The sequence below is a fragment of the Natrix helvetica genome (genome assembly GCF_964273705.1).
Source record: "Natrix helvetica genome assembly, chromosome: 4".
Taxonomy (NCBI): domain Eukaryota; kingdom Metazoa; phylum Chordata; class Lepidosauria; order Squamata; family Natricidae; genus Natrix; species Natrix helvetica.
The window spans coordinates 21,135,405-21,147,748 of record NC_138550.1 but is presented as its reverse complement, the minus strand read 5'-3'; the positions used below and the strand labels follow the sequence as shown (position 1 = coordinate 21,147,748).

Here is a 12,344-nt window from a genome sequence, read left to right as displayed (position 1 = left end):
CTTTATCTTTTACATTTTTCTAAAATAAGTCTAGTTTTTCCAGACAGAGCACTTACTGGCATCAGTACTATTTATATACAGCAAATATTCACTTGCAAGTATCGCAATAAATATTTTAAGAGTTCATTTTTTTTAAAAAAAATCATAGAATCTTGGAGTACATTTTAAAAAGTTGCATTAACAACTGACAAAATATTTGTAATGATTCATTTGAATTTTTTCTCTTCACTGGTAAGAATAGAAAAAATATTTTAAAGTAGCTGCAGTTGTCATACAGTGCTTCCTTATGTGAATGTTTCTTTTTCGGAATGAGACTTGACTAACTCCTAATAGAACTCTTCTTGAAACCTGTGTGATCAATATTAAAAACTAATAATATCTTTTTTCATATACCCATTGGAAATGGGGCTAAAATATTCTGACATTTCCTTTGAAATTGTCTGTTGGAACTGCATACATGTCCATATAGCAAAACCCTATATTATAAAAGAGAAAGCAATTTGTAACACCAAGATAGAATTTGGGAAAGTTATTATTTGAAGTCTGATCAAATTGAGAGTTACCATATTATAATAATAAATTGCTTCATTTCTGCGAAGGCCTTTTCCTTCATTTAAAGTTCATCCTGGATTTTAGTTTGCATTGTTCAGAGTATACAATTACATCTTTTGCTTCAGTTATTTATGACATTTGGAGATATTCCATTAAATATTAACTCCTGATTTGTTTTTAACAAATTGCTTGCAGGAATCAGAAATGAAAGGTACTGATATCAACACCATGTTACTGGTCCACTTTTTTGGAAAAGGAGGAAAAGATAAACTTCAGTATTCGGAATTCCAAAGGTAGTGTTATAAAATCTTTGAATTGAGCATACATATTTAAAACAGTTTAACCTGGATAAGGATTATGATCAAATGGCTTATGAAACCAAAACAGAATATGAGTTTAGTACTCTTTTAAAACCTATTCCAGATTTGTCAGGTGGTTAACACAATACTTCTAAAGGCAAAGGGGAACCAGGGTTTAATAATTTAAGCTCTCAAAGTGTGAACATCTAAATCCACATTCCGATTTTCTGGTTTGCATTGAGATTTTTCATAAATCAGCCAGGTTGGCCACACAGGGCAAAAAAAGACGACAAACTGGGTTCATGATAAGGTTGCTTTTAATTAACATCAACTACAGTTGCTCCTGAGGGACGTGGTGGCTCAGTGGCTAAGACACTGAGCTTGTCGATCAGAAGATCGGCAGTTCGGCGGTTCGAATCCCTAGTGCCGCATAATGGAGTGAGCTCCCATTACTTGTCCCAGCTTCTGCCAACCTAGCAGTTCAAAAGCATGTAAAAATGCAAGTAGAAAAAATAGGAACCACCTTTGGTGGGAAGGTAACAGCATTCTGTGCACCTTTGGCATTTAGTCATGCCGGCCACATGACCACAGAGACATCTTTGGACAGCGTTGGCTCTTTGGCTTTGAAACGGAGATGAGCACCACCCCCTAGAGTAGGGAATGATTAGCACATATGTATGAGGGGAACATTTACCTTTATCTTATAGGTGCTCCTCGACTTAACAACCAATTACTTAGTGATCATTTGAAGTTACAATGCCACTGAAAAAAATGACTAACAACTGGTTCACATATATATGACCATCGAAGCATCCCCACATGATCAGAATTCAGGTGCCTGGCAACTGGCACGTGTGTGGTATCCTGAGGTCATGTGATAACTATTTGTAACCTACAAACAAAGCTAATGGAGGAAATTGGATAATCATATTTTTGGAGTATAAGACGCATCGGAGTATAAGATGCACCAAGGTTTTGAAGAGGCAAATTTTTTTAAAAAAAGTTTTTGCACTCTATAAAGCTCCCAAAAATGGCCCGTTTTTCACAAAAATGATTTTTTCCAAAAAAAAAAGGACCTGAATAGGGCTTAGAAGGCTTGTAGAGTGCTCCGGGGGGGGGGGGGGGGCAAAAATGAGCAAAAAACTGCCCATTTTTTGCTCATTTATGCCCTCCCCAGCCCCCATGAGCTCTCTGAAAGCCTCCTACAAGCTATGCATGGCCATTTTGGTGAAGGGGCAGGGTTTCAGGAGACAAAAAATGCTGTATTCAGTGTATAAGGCGCACCCAGATGTTCACCCTCTTTTTTGAGGGGAAAAAGTGCGCCTTATACTCAGAAAAATACGGTAATTAACAGCTTCACGACTCACTTAACAACAGTGAATCACTTAACAACCATGGCAAAAAATGGTCCTAAAATTGAGCATGGTTCACTTAACAATGGAACCCTTAACCTTGCTTAGCAGTGGAAATTCTGTTCCTAATTGTGGTCATAAGTCAAGGACTACCTTGTATCATCCTGATCTGTTCTTTGCTGCAAGATGTAAAATGTTACTTTGGAATCTCATCCTGATTTTTATAGCCTTTTTAAAAATATTTGTCATATCTTTTACTTCAGAAGGATCCCAAATAACTTTCCATATTTGGGACACTGTGGGAATTGCATTTTAGATGTTATGTCAAGATAGTGTTTCCCTCTGGAATGCTTTAATAGAACGAATTTCTATAGTGCTATTCCCAGAAAATGCCTAGACTAAGTTCTTACTTTTAGACATTTCAGAAAACAAGTCATGCTTAACTAATAATAGAGGTTCTGATTATCTTCATCTGTCTTTTATGTAGATAGTTACAATTCTGCATTTTATTCTTTTTAACGTCATGTTGTGCTTCAGGTCAAAATTGTAATATGATTTGTTTTAAACTAAACATTTCTTACTCAATGCTTAATTAAAATGAGCATTAGTTGATCTTGTATTGGGAATAAACTCTTATAATGTGCTTTTTAAAAAAGAGACTCTTTAAATGCAGACAAAAAGCCCTGTATCCTTGGAAATATAAGACCTGAAGCTATACGACTCCTACCTTGAAAAATGCTGAAGAAAATATCCTACTTAGTAATATAAATAAATCTAATATTGTTCCTTTTCTTTGACATATCTTCTGCAAATGGATCCCTCTGCTTGAATTCTATTACATTTTCCTCAGGATTACGTCACATGCTAATATTCATAATTATTTTCATAAAGCTTGAGATATATTTATATCAGGTTATGCAGAAACAGGTGAAATTCAGTCATCTAGATATACATTGAGGCAATAAGAATGCTTTGCCATCCAAATTTCGGATCAAGAAGTGCTTATTTGTTTCAGCAAATAAATCAGCACTGAATCGAAGTCTTTAAAACTGAAGCACAAAATATGACTAAACGAGGAAACAATATGTTATTTAGGTTTTTCGTAGACTCCAGTAGCACCTTCTTTCTAATTTGGGATCTGAGTGAAAATGATTCTCAGTAAATTTTGAAAATATAGCATACAGTGAGTGACTTGTAACTGTCCCAAATTATTGATGTCTACTATACCTTCTATGATCATACAAAAATTCTGATTCTCAGGTGCAATGCTTTAGGTTTTTATTCTGCCTGTCTATTTTCCACACTGCAACCCAGTGATCTGGGTTGAACTGAGAAAGAGCGACTGGCCCAAAGCACCCAACATTCCCTCATAACAGTAAAAACAGCATCCATGAGTTTGGGCATATTTTGACCAACGTCAAACTGAGTGGAACCCAGTTCAGTTTTATCCCAATTTTATCTTATTTTATGCAAGTGAGGATTCTTTTTGTCTAGTCACTGCCTTATTAATAAGCATATTGTTGCCCATATTACACCTATACGTGAAATATATTGATAATGCTCACAATTTAAATAGTTTGGCCAAAGCATTGTACTGAATAGGATACAAGGATAGGTGTATCTTTCCAAGGAACAATTGAGAGGCTTCATCCATTGGGCTCATACCGGTCCTTTTCACTTTAAGATTCCTCTTATGTGTATCCAATGGTATATTTGGGCCATTGAAACAGTGGTGGGTTCCGGATCCCGTTCCAACCGGTAGGGTTGGAACGGGCCCAGTGGCGTCTTCATCTTACCACCTCTGCAAGCCTCCACAATGCTCCAGCTGCTCCACGGAGTGTCGCACAGGCGCTGTATGCGCATGCACGGAAGCCTTAAAAGACAGGTAAGGAGCTTGGGTGGGCCTTCCGGAGCACCGGAACGGTATCCAGTGCTCCGGGCAGGCTCCGGTACACCCATACCAGGGCGTACCACCTGCAACCCACCATTGCATTGGAACCTCTGCAGAGTTGCTCCTTTCTGTGTTATAGATGTAAATATTGGAAAGCCAAGAAGAGAGTAGACAACCATTTGTCTGAAACGGTTTAGGGCTTCCTGCTTGAGCAGGAGGTTGGACTAGAACAGGGGTGTCAAACTCGTGACACTCCAGGCCTGATACTCATGTGGTCAGGGCATCATCACATGATGTATCTCGACTTTTTTTCCCCTTCGCTAAACTGGTCATGGGCATGGCCAGTGCATGACGCATCTGGCCTGAGGGCTGTAAATTAGACAGACCTGGGCTAGAAAGTCTTTTCCAACTCTGTTATTTTGTCGTTAAGCCCAAATCATTTAGATCACAGGTGCCACACTTACAGTGTCATGTTGCCATCACCTGATGTTTCATGATGCTTTTCCCATTCACGGAGCTGGGTAGGCATGGCTTGCACGGGATGCATCTGGCCCGTGGGCCACCAGGTTGACACCCCTGATTTTGATGGAATTCATAATACAACTACTTCTTTCACAATCAACAGAAAATCAGTGCTAGTATAAGAAGCAGCCACATTCACAACCCACTGTATTCATCTGGCTAATCCCGAATTCAGAAATGGATCGTATTAGTTTTACTCAGTGTGATCCATCCTCTTTTAAACATGCATAGCACTTCTTCCATTCATCTCACAAAAAGAAACCTGGTGGTTTTCATCATGTCTCATTCCTTTATTTTGTTACATTTTTGCTTAGACATAGCAAGCCTAAGAATTTGGAACACTCAAAAACTTGAAATACAGTTGGTCATAATCAAGTTATTTTCCTAATGGATATATATTACTATCTAGAACAGTGATGGTGAACCTTTTTGGCACTGAGTGCTGAAAAGGGAGTGTGCATGCACTTGTCTGGGATGCGACCCAAAAGAGGAGCTGCCCAGTGGGCATGTGCACGCCAGAAAATGAACTTCTGATTTCCGGGGCTTGCATGCGCACTGGCCAGCTAGTCTTCCGGTTAATGGTGCGCATGCACACGCAACAATCTACTGGCTGGCACGCATGCTCACGCCAGAAAACAGAAGACCAGCTCTTCCTCTTTCTGGCACTGCCACATGCACAAAGACCTGTTGATCGTTATGCATGCATGTGTGCCAGAAACCCAGAAGAGGAACGGGAGATGCCACATGTGCCAGGTGACATGGCTGCATGTGCCACTTCGGGTACGCGTGCCATAGGTTTGCCATCACGGATCTAGAATGTTTTACTCTCAGCTAAAACCTAAATAGGAGATTCTGGAAATGGATGAGAAATTCATTTAGTTCTCATTCCAGTACAAATTTATCTGATTAAAATTTTCCAAATCAAAATTTAGTTATTCTCCGGTATTTGTAAATTTCTGAATATTGTGCTACAACTTTTGAACAAAGTGCAAAGCTAGGATAAATGGGCCCCAAAAGATGTATATTGCTGAAAGTAGCAAAATGCATTTTACATGGGAATTTAATTGCAGAATAATAACATTAGAAAAATATGCATGCAGATCAGTGGTGGGTTTCAACAAATTTTTAGAACCTCTTCTGTAGGTGTGGCCTGCTTTGTGGGAGTGGCTTGCCGGCCATGTGACGGTGGGCGTTGCCAACTTGTAAAATGTGGTGAAACTCACTCAGCTCTTGCTTAGCAACCAAAATGTTGTCTCAGGAACTCTGGCATTTGAAGCACGCAAGTCTTAAAGCTGTCAAGTTACAAGACCCTAGCACCCTTAACCCATTAGAAAAAAAAACCCAGGGGTGTTCAAACTGACAGCTTTAAGACTTGTGGACTTCAACTCCCAGAATTCCTCCTCTCGCTCTTCATCTTGATGATGTGCGGACGGGTGGGGAAGAGGGAGCTGGAACCGGTTCTAAACAGCACTGTAGATTTGTGGAACCTCTTCTATAGAAGAGGTTAGAACTGGCAGGAACCCCTGATGCAAATCATGCAAACATTGTATCTAACTTTGATTTTAAAATAATGTAAAATAGTGGAGAGATGACGTTAAGACAGGGAAAAGGAGAAATTCAGTTTTGGCCTTGCCTAATGCCACAAAAACTTGTCCTTCCATGGATTTAGGATATGCTCCAGTTCTGCGAGAAAATACGTTTTTGATATGCTTGAATTCTGAATGTGTTCATTTCCCTTGCTCCTTTTTCTCAAGGTACATTGGGGTCTTTAAGTGTGTTAAATCCAGAGTGCACCAGTAAAAGATTGTTTGCATATATAGTGTGAAATGGAACGTCTTGGGTAATTAGATAAAATCCTGCATTGATCCAATGAGGCATAACACTGGTTATTCTGGGTACCTACTACATTCAACAAATGTAGGTTAAAGATCTTTGCCTACCACACAGATAGAAGCTTGTAATCAAAATTGGACTCCCACATTTTGCTCTTAGAGCTGTTAGGATAAGTATAGGGTTCTATATAGGTAATTTTTCAATGGAGGCATTTCTTTTCTCATGAACTTGGTATGTGTCTCCTTATCACTGCCCACATATATCCACAATCCATCTGCATTGTGACATGACAGTCTAGTTTGTTTTAATGCGCAGAAAGGTGAATGAAAGGATCAGTGTCTATTTTTCTTTAAAGCTCTGTGGAGATATCACTTTTCACATTATTTTATTTGTAAGTAACTCAAGCACATCATTTCTGGGGTTCTGTTGTTCAGGAAAAATGTGATTTCTATCTCATAGTTTTTTTTTTCCACATTTCTACCTCACATGGGAGGCTATTGTTGGCTTTTTGATCAAAGTGCCATGATGTTTTTACAACAGATGACTGATGAGCTGTACAGACATAGATCATTGTCAAAGGCAGAGGGGAAAATGATGGCAAATGCTTTTATCATTTTCCAAGTTCTTGTTAAAAAGGCTTTCCATTGATCAGCGGAGTAGCCAGAGAAAGCAGGAGTGATTACATTTGATTAGGCTGCTTTAAAACCTGTCACAGAAGCTTAGATATTGTTAACTATGTAATTTACATTCCTTAAAATGATGTGGAGGGGGGAGGGGGAGAAAGATTCATTCATAAGGCTTAATGGTGCTTATGTATGCTTAAGAGATTTTGGTTTTTTTAAAAAAAGAAATACTGAAGTGAAATGTAGGCTTTATTATTTAGTCTTTCACTTTTCCTGTTGATTTGTTGTTCTTTGCAACACATAATTTAAAGTTAGCATGCAGAAGTGACTTTAAATCATGCTACCCAGCAAGTCTTCTGTATAGCAGATCATTACACGGGTTGCGACTTCTACTTCGTGGTGCACTTGGTTCATTTTATTTATTCTCTACCATTAAGAAGGCAATTTGCCTCATATGCATGTTATGGATTTCATGGTGGCAATAAAGCTTTTAAACTAGCATTGCTTTTTTTTTCAAGCATATGCAAAATAGGAAGGGGAATTATTGAGAAGGGCTAAACTTGAAGTTTGCAAGAAGCAGGAAAGGTAAGAATCAGGAAAGTTTCATGCGAGTTCAAATTCAGCATGGTAGCTCATAAATGGTAAGTCACGATGCAGATCCAAAACCAGCTTCATAAGTAGAAAAAAGGAATGGCAGAATCTCGTTTAGTCTAGGGATTAAAGAAAAAAAAATGTTTCATGCACAGGTTGTGATGTGCACGTGGCTTACTTGGGCTCCTTGAAATTGGCAGAACAATGCTATAAACCAGTGAAGGCAAACCTTTTCAGCCCCAAGTGCCCAAACCAGAATGCGTGCACACGCCAGCCACCTGGTCTTCTGGTTTCCAGTGCATACGAAGATCAGCTGACCAGGAACCAGAAGAGCAGCTGCCGATGGCGCTCGTGCCCACAGAGAGGGCTCCGCGTGCCACCTCTGGCATGCGTGCCATAGGTTCACCATCACGGTTATAAACAGTTTTGGTTCTTTAAGGGACTGCACAATTACTGCTTATTTCTTGATGCATTGTCTCAGGAAATTCTCAAACCAAAATTGTAGGAAATTTAGCTTTCTCCTTTTTTAATATGTTACATTTTTGCTTTTACATTATATTTTGTTGTTGTGACATGCAGAGCTTGAGGCAGTGTCCATATTTCTCCTGAATTTATTATTTTAACAATGGCTTTTATACAACCTTTGTACAGGGATAGGCCATGACAGAACATAGTTGTGTTTTCCCTCCCAATCATGCTCCTTTTCACTTCCCTGAACAGTGTGGTGGAGTTGTGAGTTTACAAAATGTATGCACATGCAAAGAATGTCAAAGAGAACCCTTACAGAGTCCTCTTCCCCATCTGCATTGGACAGGCAAGTGATGACACGTATTTTGTGATTCAAACTCTCCTCTTATCTAGTGTGCGATGTCATGCAGGAAATACAAAAGGATGGAACTTACATCATGACATTGCACTTTTATTTCTTTATTTAAGCAACCCATCTCATAAAACTGACACTGGACCGACATACAGAGGATTAAAACCAACAAACTAGAAATTACCAAGCCCAACAGCTCCCCACTATCCTGACCTCCATGCCATCACGGTTGTATAAGTAATAATGACATGACTTGTACCCTCAGAGACTCAATACATTTTATGAAACAGAGGTGACAAATCGCCCAACGCAGTCCACACTGTTTCATGAAGTGCCCAACGCAGTCCACACTACTGCATTTTGGACCAGCTGCATCTTCCAAATGCTATTCAAGGGTAGCCCTATGTAGACCTTGTTACGTAATCCACGCAAGAAGTAATTAAAGCATGAAGTACCATAGGTTGGGTCCTCCAGTCCAGGTATAATTGGTGCACAAGATGAACCTATATAAAACACTTCACTCCGTAGTTAATAGCTGTCTCCTGTTTTTTGGATGTGTACAGAAGGATCCCCAAGTTGTGCACCAACTGTGGGGCACACTACCCCATTTAGAGATAAAGATGGCAGGTCACTGAAGTCAGAAAATCCACAATCACTTAGTCTTAGCAGAGTTGAGCTGAAGCCTCAATTACCACCATTTTGGCATCATCATGGTTATATAGCCATGCCTCTGCAATGCTCCAGCCCTTTATCCTCATTTGCCTTTTTTTCTTTCACATCAAGAACTCCACAGGGTGCCTAAGTTAGTTTCTATCCCCAAATTGCTAATGAAAACCTGATTGAAATGAACCTAGAAAATCAGCTTTCTCGGGAGACTAGTGGATAAAGGAAGCACAAGATGCAGTCACTCTTGTTTTGTTCTCTGTGTGAAGAGAGCCAAAGGTATAATAGAAACTGTCCGCCTAGAACGACCTAATCAAACTACTGCTACAGATGGCTTACCTTGCAAGAAGCAACAGGAATGTTTTGTTCTCTCCAGGGAGCATCTGGAATTTGTCAAATGTTCATTTGGTGTTTTTTTAAAAAGGGGGGGAGAAGAATGGCTACTACAACTGTAGGATGTGTCTAAACTGCAATAGGAAAAATAAAAGGAACTGAAATGACTAAGCTCTATAAACAAGAAGTGAAAAGAACAGTGCTACAGATTTAAGAAAATGGTAGATGTCAAGTAGGAATTGGTTGTTGGGTTGCAGCACAAAATATTTTGGAAAGGCCTATAATTTTGGAAAGATTTAAGAAGAGCTGATTATATCTTACAATGGTAATGCTTAATATTGTGGAATTCTTGGTGCTTTTTGAGCTTAGTCATCTGCAGGCATTGCCCAATGCCCCAACAGCATCAAGAGAACACGAAGAACTCTGCAATTAATTTATTTATTTATTTATTAAACTTCTAGACCGCCCCCTCTCCCCGAAGGGACTCGGGGGGGGGGGGTGTACAGGTACAAATTTAAAAACCATACACTCGATAATATACATAACTAAAATTGAATTAAATATCCCCTGTACAAATTTATAAGAATTAAAAACTTAAACCTTAAAAACCAAACCATAAAATTTAAAAATACAAACTGAGGAGGGAAAGCTGTAATTAGGCCAGGCCGGCTAGATGAAACAGGTGGGTTTTGAGTTTCCGGCGGAAGGAGCGGAGGTCCGTAGTCGTTCTAAAGTCAGGGGGAAGGTCATTCCAGAGGGTCGGGCCCATCACAGAGAAGGCCCTTCCCCTGGGCGTCGCCCGCTGGCACAGCCTAGTGGACGGCACCCGGAGGAGTCCTTCTCTGTGTCAGCGAATCGGCCGAAGGGATGTATGGGGCAGGATACGATCCCGCAAATAGCTAGGTCCTGTGCCATGGAGCACTTTGAAGATGATAATCAACACCTTGAAACGCACCCGAAAAGCCACATCCTGAGCTGCATACACAGTTTGTGAACTGAGCTAAATTGTGATATGTTCTCCACTCATCCTAAAAGGAGAGAAGCAACTTAGAACTGAGGAGACATTTCCTGACAGAACAATTAATCAGTGGAACAGCTTGCCTCCAGAAGTTGTGAATGCCCCAACACTGGAAGTCTTTAAGAAGATGCTGGATAGCCATTTGTCTGGAATGGTACAGGGTTTCCTGCCTAGGCAGGGGGTTGGACTAGAAGACCTCCAAGGTCCCTTCCAACTCTGCTATTGTATTATTGTAAAAACTAGATAAAGACAACCTAACTAAACAAAACAGCCAATTGTATATTCACTTCTATGGGAATGTTTAATATCGTGAAGGTGCCCTATCTACACTTTCCTCATTTACTAGGTGTTGCAATATTTTTCAATTAATATTTCCACACTGAACTCCCTATTACATGCATCCTGAAATCATATCTAATTTGAAAATGTTAACAATTATACTTTTCTGAACTTATGTTCTCCTGTTTTTCAAGTAAATATTAATAAAAGGGTCAGGTTCATGTGTAGCGTGTGAACATTACATGCAAATGCAGTCTACTGGGCAAACAATTGTATCAAAAGTTCTTCAATTAAACAATTGTACTGATATCCATACAGTTCCTTGTTTATGAATGACTCGGTTTCCTGGCTATATTGATATCTATTATGATATTTTCTCTTTGCTACCACATACCATATTTTTCGGAGTATAAGACGCATCAAGGTTTTGAAGAGGAAAATTTTAAAAGTTTTTGCACTCTGGAAACCTCCCAAAGACGGCCCCGTTCTCCCCCCCCCCCAAAAAAAAAGGCATGAATAGCTTTAAGGGAGGTTGCAGAGTGCTCCTGGGGGGTGGGGGAATGAGCAAAAAAACCACTTGGATTACACCCCAGGGTTCTGAAGGAACTGGCAGACGAGATCTCAGAACCACTGAACTATATCTTTCAGAGATCCTGGAGCACGGGGGAACTGCCGGGGGAACTGCCAGAGGACTGGAAAAGAGCTGATGTGGTTCCCATCTTCAAAAAAGAAAAAAAAATAGATCCAGGAAACTATAGACCTATCAGCCTGACCTCAATACCAGGGAAGATTCTGGAAAAGATAATCAAGCAACGAATTAGTGAACACCTAGAAGTAAACAAAGTAATAGCCAAAAGCCAACATGGGTTTGTCAAAAACAGATCATGCCAGACTAATCTTATTGCATTCTTCGACAAAGTGACAAAATTAGTGGACCAGAGGAATGTCGTCGATATAATTTACTTGGACTTCAGCAAGGCATTTGATAAAGTAGACCATAACCTACTACTAGATAAAGTAGAAAAATGTAGGTTAGACAGCATCACCACCAGATGGATTCGTAACTGGCTGACCAACCGCACTCAACATGTAGTCCTCAATGGAACTGCATCTACATGGAGGGAAGTATGCAGTGGAGTACCCCAAGGCTCTGTTTTAGCCCAGTACTCTTCAACATCTTCATCAATGATCTGGATGAGGGGATAAATGGGGGACTCATCAAATTTGCAGATGACACCAAGATGGCAGGAATAGCCAACACTCCAGAAGATAGGCTTACGATACAGAAGGATCTTGATAAACTTGAGCATTGGGCACTATCTAACAAAATGAAATTCAATGGTATAAGTATAAATCTTTATTACAGTCAAAGACCAGCAATACAGATTACTTTTTACAATATGTTAAAAAGTACTGACATTAAAAGATATAATTAAAAAGTATTGACATTAAAAGTGGAAAATAACATACAGTGGGGCAAAAAAGTATTTAGTCAACTACTAATTGTGCAAGTTCTCCCACTTAAAAAGATGAGAGAGGCCTGTAATTGGCATCATAGGTAGACCTCA

At 39.6% G+C, this 12,344-nt stretch overlaps 1 protein-coding gene across 3 annotated transcripts in view; it reads left to right on the top strand.

Moving 5' to 3' along the window:
* Window positions 1-12,344, top strand: part of MICU2 (mitochondrial calcium uptake 2) — a 74,451-nt gene that overhangs the window by 50,372 nt on the left and 11,735 nt on the right. For all 3 annotated transcript variants that reach the window (XM_081951763.1, XM_081951762.1, XM_081951761.1), the window contains exon 8: window positions 748-845. In XM_081951763.1, the coding sequence (XP_081807889.1) occupies window positions 748-845 (98 nt within the window). The remainder of the gene's footprint in view (window positions 1-747; window positions 846-12,344) is intronic.